Below are 12,739 nucleotides of genomic sequence, written 5' to 3' on the forward strand. Positions count from 1 at the left end.
CAGACGAGCTCCAAAGGAGCGGGTGGTGGGGGCCCAGAGTAGGGCAAGAAACTGTTTATAAAAAATTAAAGAGGAAAGTGTAGAGATGAATTAATGGGCCATTCAACATTTACAGCAAAGGTCTCTATTCAATACCACAGAGCTGTACAGCCACTCTATTAGGGCCCCAAACTGTTAGTACAGATTGCCAGTGTGCTTGGGAAAAGCAGACCACTCAATTATAGCTGATTTTGATTGTGAAATTTGATACAGTATTCATGTAGCTTTTGTTCTTGGTGAAAAATCAAATCTGCTGTCATGGGTGATAAGACCGGTTTCCCAGATCTAGTCACACATAACAATGTACATGATTGCACCACTATAGTGATCTTCCTGTACCAGGTGAGTGTTAGTCCCCCAAGTACTATTCCACCTCATATCACATCTACTCCAAGCAGACCTGATCTCGTGCTGGTTTCCACAGATTCCATCATGCTATTAGAACAGAGAGTTCTAATAGCACGGTGGAGCTGAACATCACCTTTTAGGTACCAGGAACCATAAAGAAGATTGCTATGGTTCGTTACTACTGGATCTTTAACATAACTGATTTTTGGTTGATCTTGTGACAACTGAAGTTAGTTGTCTTGGCCATTCCATGCTATTGACCATTTCAACATTAGCAAAGTGTGTGATCTACCAAAGAGTACAATACGTTGTATACTTCAGCAGGCAGCCTGTGTTGCCATCTCCTGTTCATACAGGATATATAATGCTTGGGCTTCAGCATCCTGGTATGTAATTAATCTGTTGAACAGTTGATATAATTATTTAGTCTTATAAGTATGTAGCCACAAATATCTTTTTTTCCTGTTTGTCTTACCAGGGCTCCAGTTATTATTACTTTTTTAATAACTTGATAATACTGAGACTAGACTCCTGACCTCTTGTAATTATATTGTATGTAATCGTCAAATTTATGGCATTATCATCATACACAATCATATTACTGTATCTTCATTGTAACCTGACTGTTCTATTAGAATAATTTTCAACAACATCTTCACACACCTATTGTATATTGTTTATATGTTACCATTGCTGATTATACTGGTATATTGTGTAGTGCTATACTATGAATCTGTTAACTATGTCTCCAAGCAGTGTTCATTTCACAAATGCATTAAGCACACTATGCACCTGGGGACTTTTATTTACCAAAACCAAAACTATGAAATTTCCGGTATAAAACATGGAACATATGCCCACAGATAAACCTGTACTTACATTATGGTGAGATAAGTGCACTGTATGTTACTGTACGTCCATTCTCCGGCAAGTCATGACACAAACAATATAAATGGCTCACAGCAAAGTGAGTATTCAAAACATGTGTTAATAATAAAGAAAACACAAGTTCTGAATCATGGTGATCATAGGCACACATGTATATTCTGTAGTTACATGGAAAAGTTATTTTGTTATGAGGGTACTCACTACATTTTTGTCTGAACTATATATAATTATACTCAGTTCTCTACTGGTATACACAGCAGCTCCTTACTTTTCACGTACTAGATTGAAGTCCCAAAATACACACTCAGTGGTGACTGTATCATTTTCTGAGATGTCCAACTACGGATAATAAATAGCACATCCACATAGTGGTAACATTACTAACATTGTTAAAAGTTAACATCACTCTGGCTTCATTTGATAGGTTGATGGGTCCTTCAGAGAATTTTGTGGAAATGATTACTCCAGATGACATATTGCTACTTTGCTCACTGGAAATTTACAAAATATACATTACATACATACGATTACATTTTGTGTCTATATTTACTTGACAATCAGTGCAAAAAAATACAACATTTTGACTTTCATATGGATACTAAGCAGATGCACATTCATGGTGCACTCATCAGGACTTATGACAGGATGTGCAACGGACAAGAATGTGTATTTACAGAAACCAAAAAAATGCACATCTGTAGCTTGATAGTGCTGAAACAAGAATCAACCAGTTTACCGTGGAAACACCCCCGGGATAGGGCACCTCCTATTTCAAATTTGTGTCAAATCTGCCCAGCCATTACTGTAATATGCACTTTCAAAGTTTACCTTATTTTATTCATCTTAATCTTATGTTTTTTTTTTTCTTTTCACACACTTTAGAAAACTTGGAATAACTCATGCATGTTTTTAGTAAATTTACATACTTCAAATTTGGAAAGTAGTAACAGCACATTTACAGCACTGATCAAATTAAGAACAAGGGAGTTATGTACAATTTTAAAAATTGCAAAGCAATTTGTTGTCATGCCTACAGGTAGCCTGCTTGATAGAAAGCCTTGAAAATTGGTCTGTACATGAAGTAACTATCATAGTTAAATTTTTTTTTGATTTGTAAGTACTGAGGTATTAGTTAAGGAGATATAAACTATAAACAAGGACCAAACATGTGAAACAAGAATTATCAAGATACTCTAATAGAACAGTCACTGAGAAGTACAAATGTGCACAGAAAAAGCTTCTCAAGAGTTTGAACCAGGGACCTCCACACCTATATGTACAAACTCTTTACTACTCCACCACTGCTTTCAGTTGTTCACGACATTTAATTTCTACCTTATAAATGAAACTTCTAGTTTAGTACACTAGCATAACGAAGTGTGACAGTAGATCTATCAGTGGAGATTCTAGATTGTTCTATGTCCATTGTAATAGAAATGCTCAGAATAATTTGTGCACTATTACAAGACTACAAAAATATTAAAATAGGCACACATGCAGTAGTGTGTCATGTAGCCAAGTACAGCTGATGCAGGCCAGGAGCTCATCGAATCCTATGGATAAAGGACCATTTACTACCAATACTACAAGCAAAATTCAAACATGAGGTTGAGTGTTACTATGTATATAATTGGTTACATCATCCTTACATGCAACAGGGATACAATGAATGGGCTGCTATGCCATTGTCTTGTGTGAAGGTAGCTAAACTGCTTCGACAGGAAGATGATCAAATTGAAGATAAAGCTTGAAATAGCCAAGTGGAGTAATATTGTGTGATTAGCAACTGTAGAAAGACTGTCCTGCTAAGCCTGTACTACAATTCCTCTGTCATGCCATTGAACTTCAATTCCATAGCTTTGCTTTGTTGCAGTAGAAACGTGACATACTTGAGCATACACTTCCACATAATATCCCAATTAGGAAATTTTAAAAGTTACTTACTGTGTAGTACACAGCAGCCAAGTTAGAATTTCACTCTTTACGAAGGTACATGCTCCCTTATCCATAGGATTTGATGTGCTCCTGTGCAGGCACACTACAAACAAGTGTATTTTACAACTCATTTTACAGAACCAAGAAAATGCTGTTTTCATGTACGTATTTGTAGCTTGATAATGCCTGAACAGAACAGTAGTTCACCATTTTAGCTGTAGAAACTTCCTCAGGTTAAGACATCTTTCTTTCCAAATTTGAGTTGAATCTGCATAGCCATCACTGAGATACAAGCCTTCATAAAATAGTTCATAGTATTTTCTTGCATGCATACAATTACTATATACTGCACACTGTACAGTACACGGACATTGCATGCACATGAAGAAGTTGAACATCTCCAACATACTGTGAAACAATACTATTTACATACCTTAGATTTGGATCATTAATATATGACTGCAAATTATTAGTGATGAAGTTGACAACTGGTACTTTAGCATCTGTGTATTGTATAAGAATGATGGTATTTCAAATGTATGCACACAAATATTTATCACACATACTTTCTGAGTGTCTTTGTTGGATGATAGCACTGGCTGGTATTGTAATTTTTACACCATTTATTTTGGTCACAACATTGTCATCTGGAAACACAATAGTTTCAATCATCTCTTCATTGTCTGCTGGCAGGAGAGCCTCAACAACTGTTTTAAAAAAAATTAATACAGGGAATCATTATGCAGTAAAAATCTTTTCAACTCATCACAATAAAAACATAAAGCTCTGTAAATCATTAATCCACGGTTTACTACAAGTAAAGGTCTGTTATGGAAATCATCAAAGAGGCAATTTCAGGTTTCGGAATAAGGGTATATGTACATATGAGATTTTAGTGCAACATCAACAAATAGAATAAATCTCTAAGATTTTCTGTGCACCATTCATTAATTAACCTATTCACGGCTGAATTTCCTGGTGGACTATATAGGTCTCGCCGAATTTCCCAGTGTAACACTACCTGTACACTAAACTACTTAGTAACCACCCCTCGAAATATTTGCTATAGACTTGTGAACTTGGTGATATTGTTTATGTTTACACAACACAAACCGCAAAGTAATTACAACACAACAAAGACAAAAACAATATAAACAGCACATACAAACAGTCGGGTACAAACAAAGTATGTACAAATCACTATAACAGTCTATTAAACAGTTCTAGATAGTCTGCTTACTGAGCGATGGTCTCCCTGGCTGGTTTTATCGAGATTTAGCTCAACAACCTCATTGCGTATGCGTATATACACTGTGCACATAATGCCACATTCTTGAAAAACACTCGACTGTCTTCTTCAGCTATTGTAGCACATCAGAAACAATTCAGAGTATTTGAAAACACTAGTATCAACTCGAAGAAACACTTAACTCGACTCTGTTCACAAGAAAAGTTTTACCGGGTCACGTAACAAACCCACAATAGTCCACGAAGGATCCGGTAATCCCAGAAACGGGACCTCTATGGGTGTGTGCATTTCAACATAGGCGCATCATGCTAACAAATGCACAATACCAGTGTAAGCGTATCGAAATTGTATTCAGCGAATGTTTTATTAGGGCGATCCACCATATGGTGGTTGCCGCCGTGAATGGGTTAAATATATAATAGTTATACAGGCACAATGTGGAGTCTATAGAATTTATAAACCTGAAGGCCTGAGTCTGTAGTGCACAAGTTACTTTAAGAGCCCAAGGGTTTATAAATTTCATAGACTCCACATTTAGGGACCAGTCTATTTTGATTTTTTTCCCACCTATTTTTCTTTCCAGCAATTCTTTTATTTTTCACCTATTATGCTCCATATTTGCTCAAGAATTATAAATTTTGCTCAGCACTGATCTTTGTTATTTGAATATTTCCAAGTGCAAAGCTACAGTTTCGCCTTAAAGTGACTGTTCTATTAGAGTATCTTGATCTTTTGTGCAATTTTTATGTCCACTTCACAAATAATACACCTATTATGCCAGCATTTTGCTCATTGCTTTTACTCACCCATTATGCCAAAAATTTTGCCAGCAAAATCGACGGGTCCCTATCCACATTGTGCCCATATCACTGTGTTAGACCTATTTTACATTACACTCAAATTACTGTAGTTACTACATTCATGGCTATTTCTGTTGTATCAACGGTAATACTGGCGCCATGGCAACCACACGACACAGTGCCATATCACATCACCATAACTTAGGAATACTTACTCATAGACAACTTGCACAGTGACATACTTCATCTACACAACCAAAGCTGTTAACTATGTTTCTGGACAATGTTATGACTGAAAAGTGCCTTCTCACTATTTGTGATGGTTAGGCTTGTGTCGATTATGCCAGAATAATTTTTGGCATAATAGGGGATGAAATGCATAAAGCATAATGCTGGCATAATGGAGCATAATTCAGAGCACAATGGACAAATTTCTGCCACTATAAGTATAACTTCTGCTGTAACAGTCACAAAGTCAAGGCTAACCTGTTTTGGATGGCGAAATTAATGATTCCTGACAACGAGTATAATAATGCACTGCAGTCTTTAATACTACTTACACAATTTACACTCAACGGAATGAGTGTTTTTTTTTCATTGTGGGTTTGAGTTTTATAGGACAGATGAACAGATGCAGTCATGTACCAACTAGTGCCAAGGCATGGCAAAGCAGTTTAGCTGAGCTTCAGTTATTGAATTTGGTATTATGTAACATGTCTCTTCGTCTAAAATGTGATATGATGATAATGATTATTGGATTGGAAGATTATACAATAGAAACTCTGATGATAATAAAGTTAGTATTGAGTCAGTATAGCTATTGAATGTCTGGACATTGAAAATAGTGAAGTCTGTGCAGGATGAGACTGGAGTTTATATCAAACCAGAAAAATAATTATTTCAAAAAGATCGAGATTCTCTAATAGAACAGTCAAACACTCTAATAGAACAGTCACTGCATGCAACAGAGATAACCATTTAAGTATTTATCTCCAGGAAACTAATATGTGCTTGGCATGGTGCTGCACACATAACAGTTGCTGTCCTTTGAATACCAGTTGCTACAACTCAGAAAATCTATCAGAAACCATGATAATATTTTATACGTACATATAATTAATTGCATACAAAACTATGAAGATACTAGACAATAAAATGTCTTTAGCGTCTGAATAACTATAGATATGACCCCTAGACACTTCGCTCTAATATGCCTACTAATTCTGGAGCACATCTTAATTTCAAGCTATTGCTATCATTTGTTATATATGTTGCAGTTGAAGTGACACTTATCCATTCACGTTTTATCATTTTATAAAGACCTTCTCTCTGCAAAAAGAAAAAAATACACAAAATAGAAGCATAATGCATTTCTGAAAAAGCATAAAAACAAGCATAATAGGTGGAAAATTGGGGAAATGCCAAAAAGCATAACAGGTAAATTTCGGAGCATAATAGACTCAAGCCTAGTGATGGACAATAGTGAAGCAAATGAGTATCAAGTTGTTGAATGAACAATACCCAGCTTGTTAGAAACAGCAAAGAAGTTGAATTGGCGAGTAGTTCATTGAAATTCAATTACCCAATTAGCCAATGTTGAGTTCTAATCTAGCCCGGCTTCCCAGTATTGCTATACCCAGTTTTTAGTACATGAATGGTATTGCCTTCATTCTGACCCAATGTGCACCATACAAAGTTGTCTTAAAACATGACAACCATTGTTAGCCCGTATCGTCACACAGCAAGTCTCCAATGGATAAACCTAGATTTTGAATACCGAAAACAGTCTAAATAAAATCAAAGTACATACTTATATTTACAGGTACAAAATCTATCCATTATATCTAATTCAAATTGAAGAGCACATGTGTTCTTATACACAACTATCAAGGATAAATACTGCACATGACATGTTAAACCACAAGCCAGCACTTATAACAAACACACTCACAAAGTTCACTTACATATATTATCATTTGGTATAGCTTTTCTCATATTTGTGAGATTGTTAAAACTAGCCTCAGTAGTAGCAACCTCACCAACTGCTATAGCAAAATTCTCAATGCTTCTCAGTAAATCTTCCCCAAGTGTTGGCAACTGTGACTATAATAAAGTATCACATATACATTAATTAAATTACATAGAAATAAAGACTGATTTTTTATTGTTTAAATTTGAAATTCCTTATAATTCCCAACAAAAAAATCTTTCACATTTTTGAAATGCTAATGGTTTGGCTTGCAATATGTTTATGAGCAGGTGCGCTCACAAACAAGATGGATGCCTTCTGAAATTAACTTTGTACCATAGTTTTGAGACAAACTACAGTGCATCATACACAATTTACTTTATTTTTATGCAAAAAAATTCATGATAACATTTTGTGTAAAAATATTTTCAGGTAATGTTCATGAATGACTACTCTATTAGAGTATTTCAATTTCTGCAACATTTTTTGTGTAAGAAATTTTTGCATAAAAAAATTACTTAAATAGTTTACAAAAAATAACATGGTATTGAATACATGTACTCAGTGTTGGGACAGCTACTGTTTAAATGTAACTCATTACAGATTATTTACAACTGAAGTATTTAGTTACAGTTATATATTACCCATATAATAAAGTAACTATAATAATAATATTACATATTATATTACTTTGTGTCCACAGCCTTAAGCTGTCACGTGTGAAACTACCACTTTATCACGTGACATGATTGTGTTGTTGGACAATGTGCAAATCTTGGTTATAAGCAAGAAGCTGGTGAATAGTAGGCTTCGTTACTTCGTAGTGGCTAGGCATTACTCAGTGGATTACTAACGAGATTAGTAACTTTGTTCCTTAAAGTAATAATATTACATAATATTAGACTCGTTACAGTAACTTTATTGCTTAGGAAACACGTTACATTTGCAAGTAAGGAAACTTGAGTTATATTATCAGTTTTTACAGCATATTTCATTGTATTACTTTGTTACCACAAAAGTAATAATTATTATGTAACGCGTTACCCCCAACACTGAATGTACTGTGTGAAAGTTTCATAAGCAAGTTTCAAAAATACTACCACAACTTAAAAATCATCACTATCAAGCAAACTAGATTAAGTAGTTTACTGCTACGGTATTGTTCTAGTTGGTGTTGTCCATATCTGCACCTAACAATTGAGTCTTTCTGTATGATATGTATACTTCATCTTTCAAACTCAGAGTATGATGACAGACATCAGTATCAAGCTAAATAAGTGTACAATATAATTATTAAAGCAAAACACAAGGACAGATTCTTGTGCTGCAAAATTTTCCGCATGAAGCATGAGTTGAATGTACATGTTACAGCAGTGAGAAGCAGCTAAACAGTGAAAGTGGCAATGATAGCACTAGCAAGCAATGTGTTCAGTTACCTTGTTAACAGTGACAGACATCCACAAACCACACACAATCTGTACATTTAATATATATACGCACATAGGTGCAGGTATAATATTCTTTTGACTGCCTTGTATCTACACACAAGTAATTGCTTACATATGTTTAACTCACATTTTGAGACTCTTGAAAAGACACTCTGTTTGAATCACTTAATAAATTATCAATTGTGGTTGCTACATTCTTTTTACAGTGGAAAGAGAAATACAGCAGATGACGTATAATAATATCTTACACAAATTAATTTTTATTTATAACATAAAGAATACTATCATAAAAAACTGGTATGCAGATATGTAGTAAAATCAAAGATGTTTCCAAAATATGCTATTTTTGTATACATGTACAATATGCATGTACAGTGTATGTACCTACAGTATGATGCTCTGTGGCAACACTAAAGCTATACAACTCCATTGCAACTATAAGGAATGTTCATGTCTTTTATAACAGTACAATAAAATTAATAGTGTTGCTTCCTCATGATATTTTACTAAACACATACTACTTGTCGAGTTGGCATGGCCTTGCAGCACTTCTGAAATTTGTTTTTAAAGGAAACTTCACCCAAGATAAGTCTAGTGCACTCCTATGATAAGTTTCCTAATGTAGTATGAACATTACTTTATAATCACATTAGCTACAATATGTGCAAAATTAGTTTATATTATATACATACATTTAAAGTAGAATTAAGCGATCGTATTGTGTCATTTGTAGTCTCCTTTGAGCTTGCATCATGGGTGATCCTGCATTGAAAGAAATGTACAATCTTGTGAATTTGTAATACATCCATATGGAGTGGGAGCTATTCAAAAGTCTCAACATCAACTGTCTGGTGACAAGCAAAAGAAGCATTTAGCAGTGATGTACGTACCACATGCATCCAAACAATTTGTTGGGTGCAATACAAATCTGAGAACATCTCTGATATCAGGCTTTCATAATATTTGTCATCAGACTTTACAAAACCAATCCAAATCACACATCAGGCAAAATCAAACTAACACCTCCAGTGGATAGCTACACTATCGTACTACCAGTTTTCACACACTCAGTACCACTCAAATTACTCGAGGCTGGTTTCAACAGACGTCTTTCCTGGGTGGTGTGTAGAGCTCGAATGGCGGTTTTAGGTCTTTTGAAGGACCTGGCTTGGCAAGAATCAGTGGTTTACTGGTGGACAGCCTGCTAATGTTGGCCAGATGTTTTTCTGTCGATTTTGCTACAGAACAGCCACTAAGGAGCCAGCACAGTCCTGTAATCTTATCTCTGGACTCCAATCGTGGTTTGCCCCCATTTTGAGGTCTAACCCTTACCCAACCCGCCACCCTCTACCCCCCACCCATTTGTGAGCACTTGTGATACTACTTTGCTCGTCCAACTGCTCAGATTTTCTATCTTATTTGGCAGGAAATCTACAAGCAGCTAAGTACTGGAAGTGGTCTGAAAGGTAACAGATTGATGCATCTTTAATGTAAATTTCATACACGTGCTTGCTATCCTTGGAGAGTTATGCTGGCTTGAATTCTTTAAAACCGTTTATCTCAAAACTTCTAATGTGCGATTTGGATTGTTTTTCCAAAATCCAGTCACATTTTGTCCTTTTTATCTCCTTTACTGATCTCAGTCTTTTGATGTTTCTTTGCAGTACAGTGTATATGGCGCCATGCTTTGTACTATCCATCATTAATGGAGATCAAGCTCTGTAATAATTGTGACTTAATTTTAGAAAACCAACCAATATCCGCACAATTTTTTGTTCTTTCTTGTCTATAGAGACAGAGGAATGGACTGGCTAAGTTTCAGCTTTATTATTGAGCAGTGCTGGAAATACAGCACTAGACAGCCGGACGAGCAAATAAATTGATATGTGACTGGATTTTGGAAAAACCATCCAAATCGCACATTAGAAGTTTTGAGATAAACGGTTTTAAGGAATTCAAGCCAGCATAACTCTCCAAGGATAGCAAACACGCATATGAAACTTACACTAAAGATGCATCAATTTGTTACCTTTCAGATCACTTGCAGTACTTGTAGCTGCTCATAGAGTTTCTCGCCAAATAAGATAGAAAATCTGAGCAGTTGGATGAGCGAAGTAGTATCACAAGTGCTCACAAAGGGGTGGAGGGTGGCGGGGTGGGCAAGGGTTAGATCTCAAAATGGAGGCAGACCACAACTGGAGTCCAGAGACGAGATTATAGGACCATGTGAGCTCTACACACCACCCAGAAAAGACGTCTGTTGAAACCATCCTTGAGTAGTTTCAGTGGTACTGAGTGTCAAAACTAGTAGTACGATAGTGTAACTATCCACTGGAGGTGTTAGTTTGATTTTGCCTGATGTGCGATTTGTGTAAAATCTGGTCACACAATTATGTATTAAAGCCAATGAGAAAATAATCTACAGGTGCTTACATAAACCATCATATCTTACTGAAACAATGGCATATGGAATGGAATCTTAGTTTATTGTGCTCACCATGCATCTGTGAATCCACCAAGGTATAGCTTTTTTCCCTAGGTATGCTTGCACGTTCAAGAAGAAAGGAAAACTCACTGTAGAACAATTGTCGACAAATTTTTTCATCACCACAATGTAAGCATATGTCTGTAACTCAAAACCCTTTGGTGTATGGAAGGATTTTTGTACTCCCTATGAACTGGCAAATACGACAATGCATAGGATTTACTTGTGTAAAGTTTTTTTCTGGAGCTTGCATTATTTTACCCATTGTTTTTAAATGTGTTGTATTACAAAAGTACTATTGTGCATAGATCGACAGTTTTCCAAAATCTGGTCACAATTATAGATTTCTCACATTTTAGTTCAGCATTTCCATTGCATGTCAATTGGATATATATAACCCACCCATGCTTATACTAATTACAACATAGGAAATCCACTGCGCAAAAAAGCTCTCGGCACAGGTTAAGCTTCCTAGTCTATCATAAATTCAGTAAGTGGCTATAATATTACAGTAGTACCATACGCTTCAGAGTGCAAGCAGTATGGACGGTATGTTTACATACGTACCTTGTAATAACATCAATTATTTCAATGGATCTGTTAACATCATTAGGAGTAATACTTCCCATTGATGCATCAGTGATCATTATCAGTGCCTCACTCACAGTTTCAACTTCAGTTACAGTTTGGTTGGTATTGTTGCTAAGGAGGGTCTTCAAATTATTAACTCTTTCATTTAATTCAACCAATTGTGTGTTTTGACACAAAGTAGTATTTATAAAAGTGTCCCAAGTAGCATTTTGTAAGCACCATCTATAAGCATGTCCTAATCAAATGACATAGAATAATATTTAACTGTTGAATATCATACAGTGCAGTAGTACTGTAGTACTGTATATTAGGGATCATGGAGGTTTGGGTTTTTTTGGCCAAAGATATCACCCAAAAACCAGCTTCATGATACCTTCCTCCACACCTTGGCAGTATTGGTTAAGCATAACCAAGCCCAAAAGTGCCTTCAGTATGACATAAATACTTCCATAAAATTAATTGTTATGAATTTTTATTTTAAATCAATTTTGTACTGACTGCCTGCCTGCCTGATGCCTTCAGGCAAGTGTGACTCAATAACAGCTAAGGATGAGGGTTTGATTTGTTCACTGTTTAATGTCACTTCGTTCCAACAGGTGCCTTTTGGAATATTGCATTGTGTACAATGCATGTGGCATGGACTTACTTTTGTCCTCCTTTGTATCCCATTTCTTTTTGTTGACAGCCCAAGGTGTCGATTCGCAGTAGCATGATAGCTTCCCTATGTTTGTAAATGGGATTCGTCCATATTTTCTGTGGTGGTGGATAGATTGATTGCAGAGGCACTCTTCATTCATTGTAACACAGTGTAACAGGCTGAACATACAGTAGCTGAAAGCAAAGCGTAATGGCCACTATTTTTTAAGTCAGTAATTGATAGTTGGGACAAGTGAATCATCTGTATTTCCGTGGTGACTGGATTGATTGTAAAGGCACTTCTCCTACTGCTTTTCATTTGTAGTGTTGTGTAATGGGCTAAACATAGCA

General features: G+C 35.8%; 1 protein-coding gene and 1 long non-coding RNA gene across 5 annotated transcripts in view; one reads left to right on the forward strand and one right to left on the reverse strand.

The window, feature by feature from the left end:
- LOC136263117 (uncharacterized) overlaps window positions 1–12,739 on the forward strand; it is a 206,026-nt gene that overhangs the window by 158,341 nt on the left and 34,946 nt on the right. The gene's annotated exons all lie outside the window — the stretch shown is intronic.
- Window positions 1–12,739, reverse strand: part of LOC136263035 (adhesion G protein-coupled receptor L4-like) — a 71,236-nt gene that overhangs the window by 24,412 nt on the left and 34,085 nt on the right. For all 3 annotated transcript variants that reach the window (XM_066057487.1, XM_066057495.1, XM_066057502.1), the window contains 8 exons: window positions 11,729–11,987; window positions 9,369–9,438; window positions 8,804–8,872; window positions 7,224–7,362; window positions 3,777–3,917; window positions 3,644–3,713; window positions 1,661–1,766; window positions 1,544–1,614 (listed from right to left, as the gene is read on the reverse strand). In XM_066057487.1, coding sequence (XP_065913559.1) covers window positions 1,544–1,614; window positions 1,661–1,766; window positions 3,644–3,713; window positions 3,777–3,917; window positions 7,224–7,362; window positions 8,804–8,872; window positions 9,369–9,438; window positions 11,729–11,987 — 925 coding nt within the window. The remainder of the gene's footprint in view (window positions 1–1,543; window positions 1,615–1,660; window positions 1,767–3,643; window positions 3,714–3,776; window positions 3,918–7,223; window positions 7,363–8,803; window positions 8,873–9,368; window positions 9,439–11,728; window positions 11,988–12,739) is intronic.

The sequence above is a fragment of the Dysidea avara genome, chromosome 1 (genome assembly GCF_963678975.1).
Source record: "Dysidea avara chromosome 1, odDysAvar1.4, whole genome shotgun sequence".
Lineage (NCBI taxonomy): Eukaryota > Metazoa > Porifera > Demospongiae > Dictyoceratida > Dysideidae > Dysidea > Dysidea avara.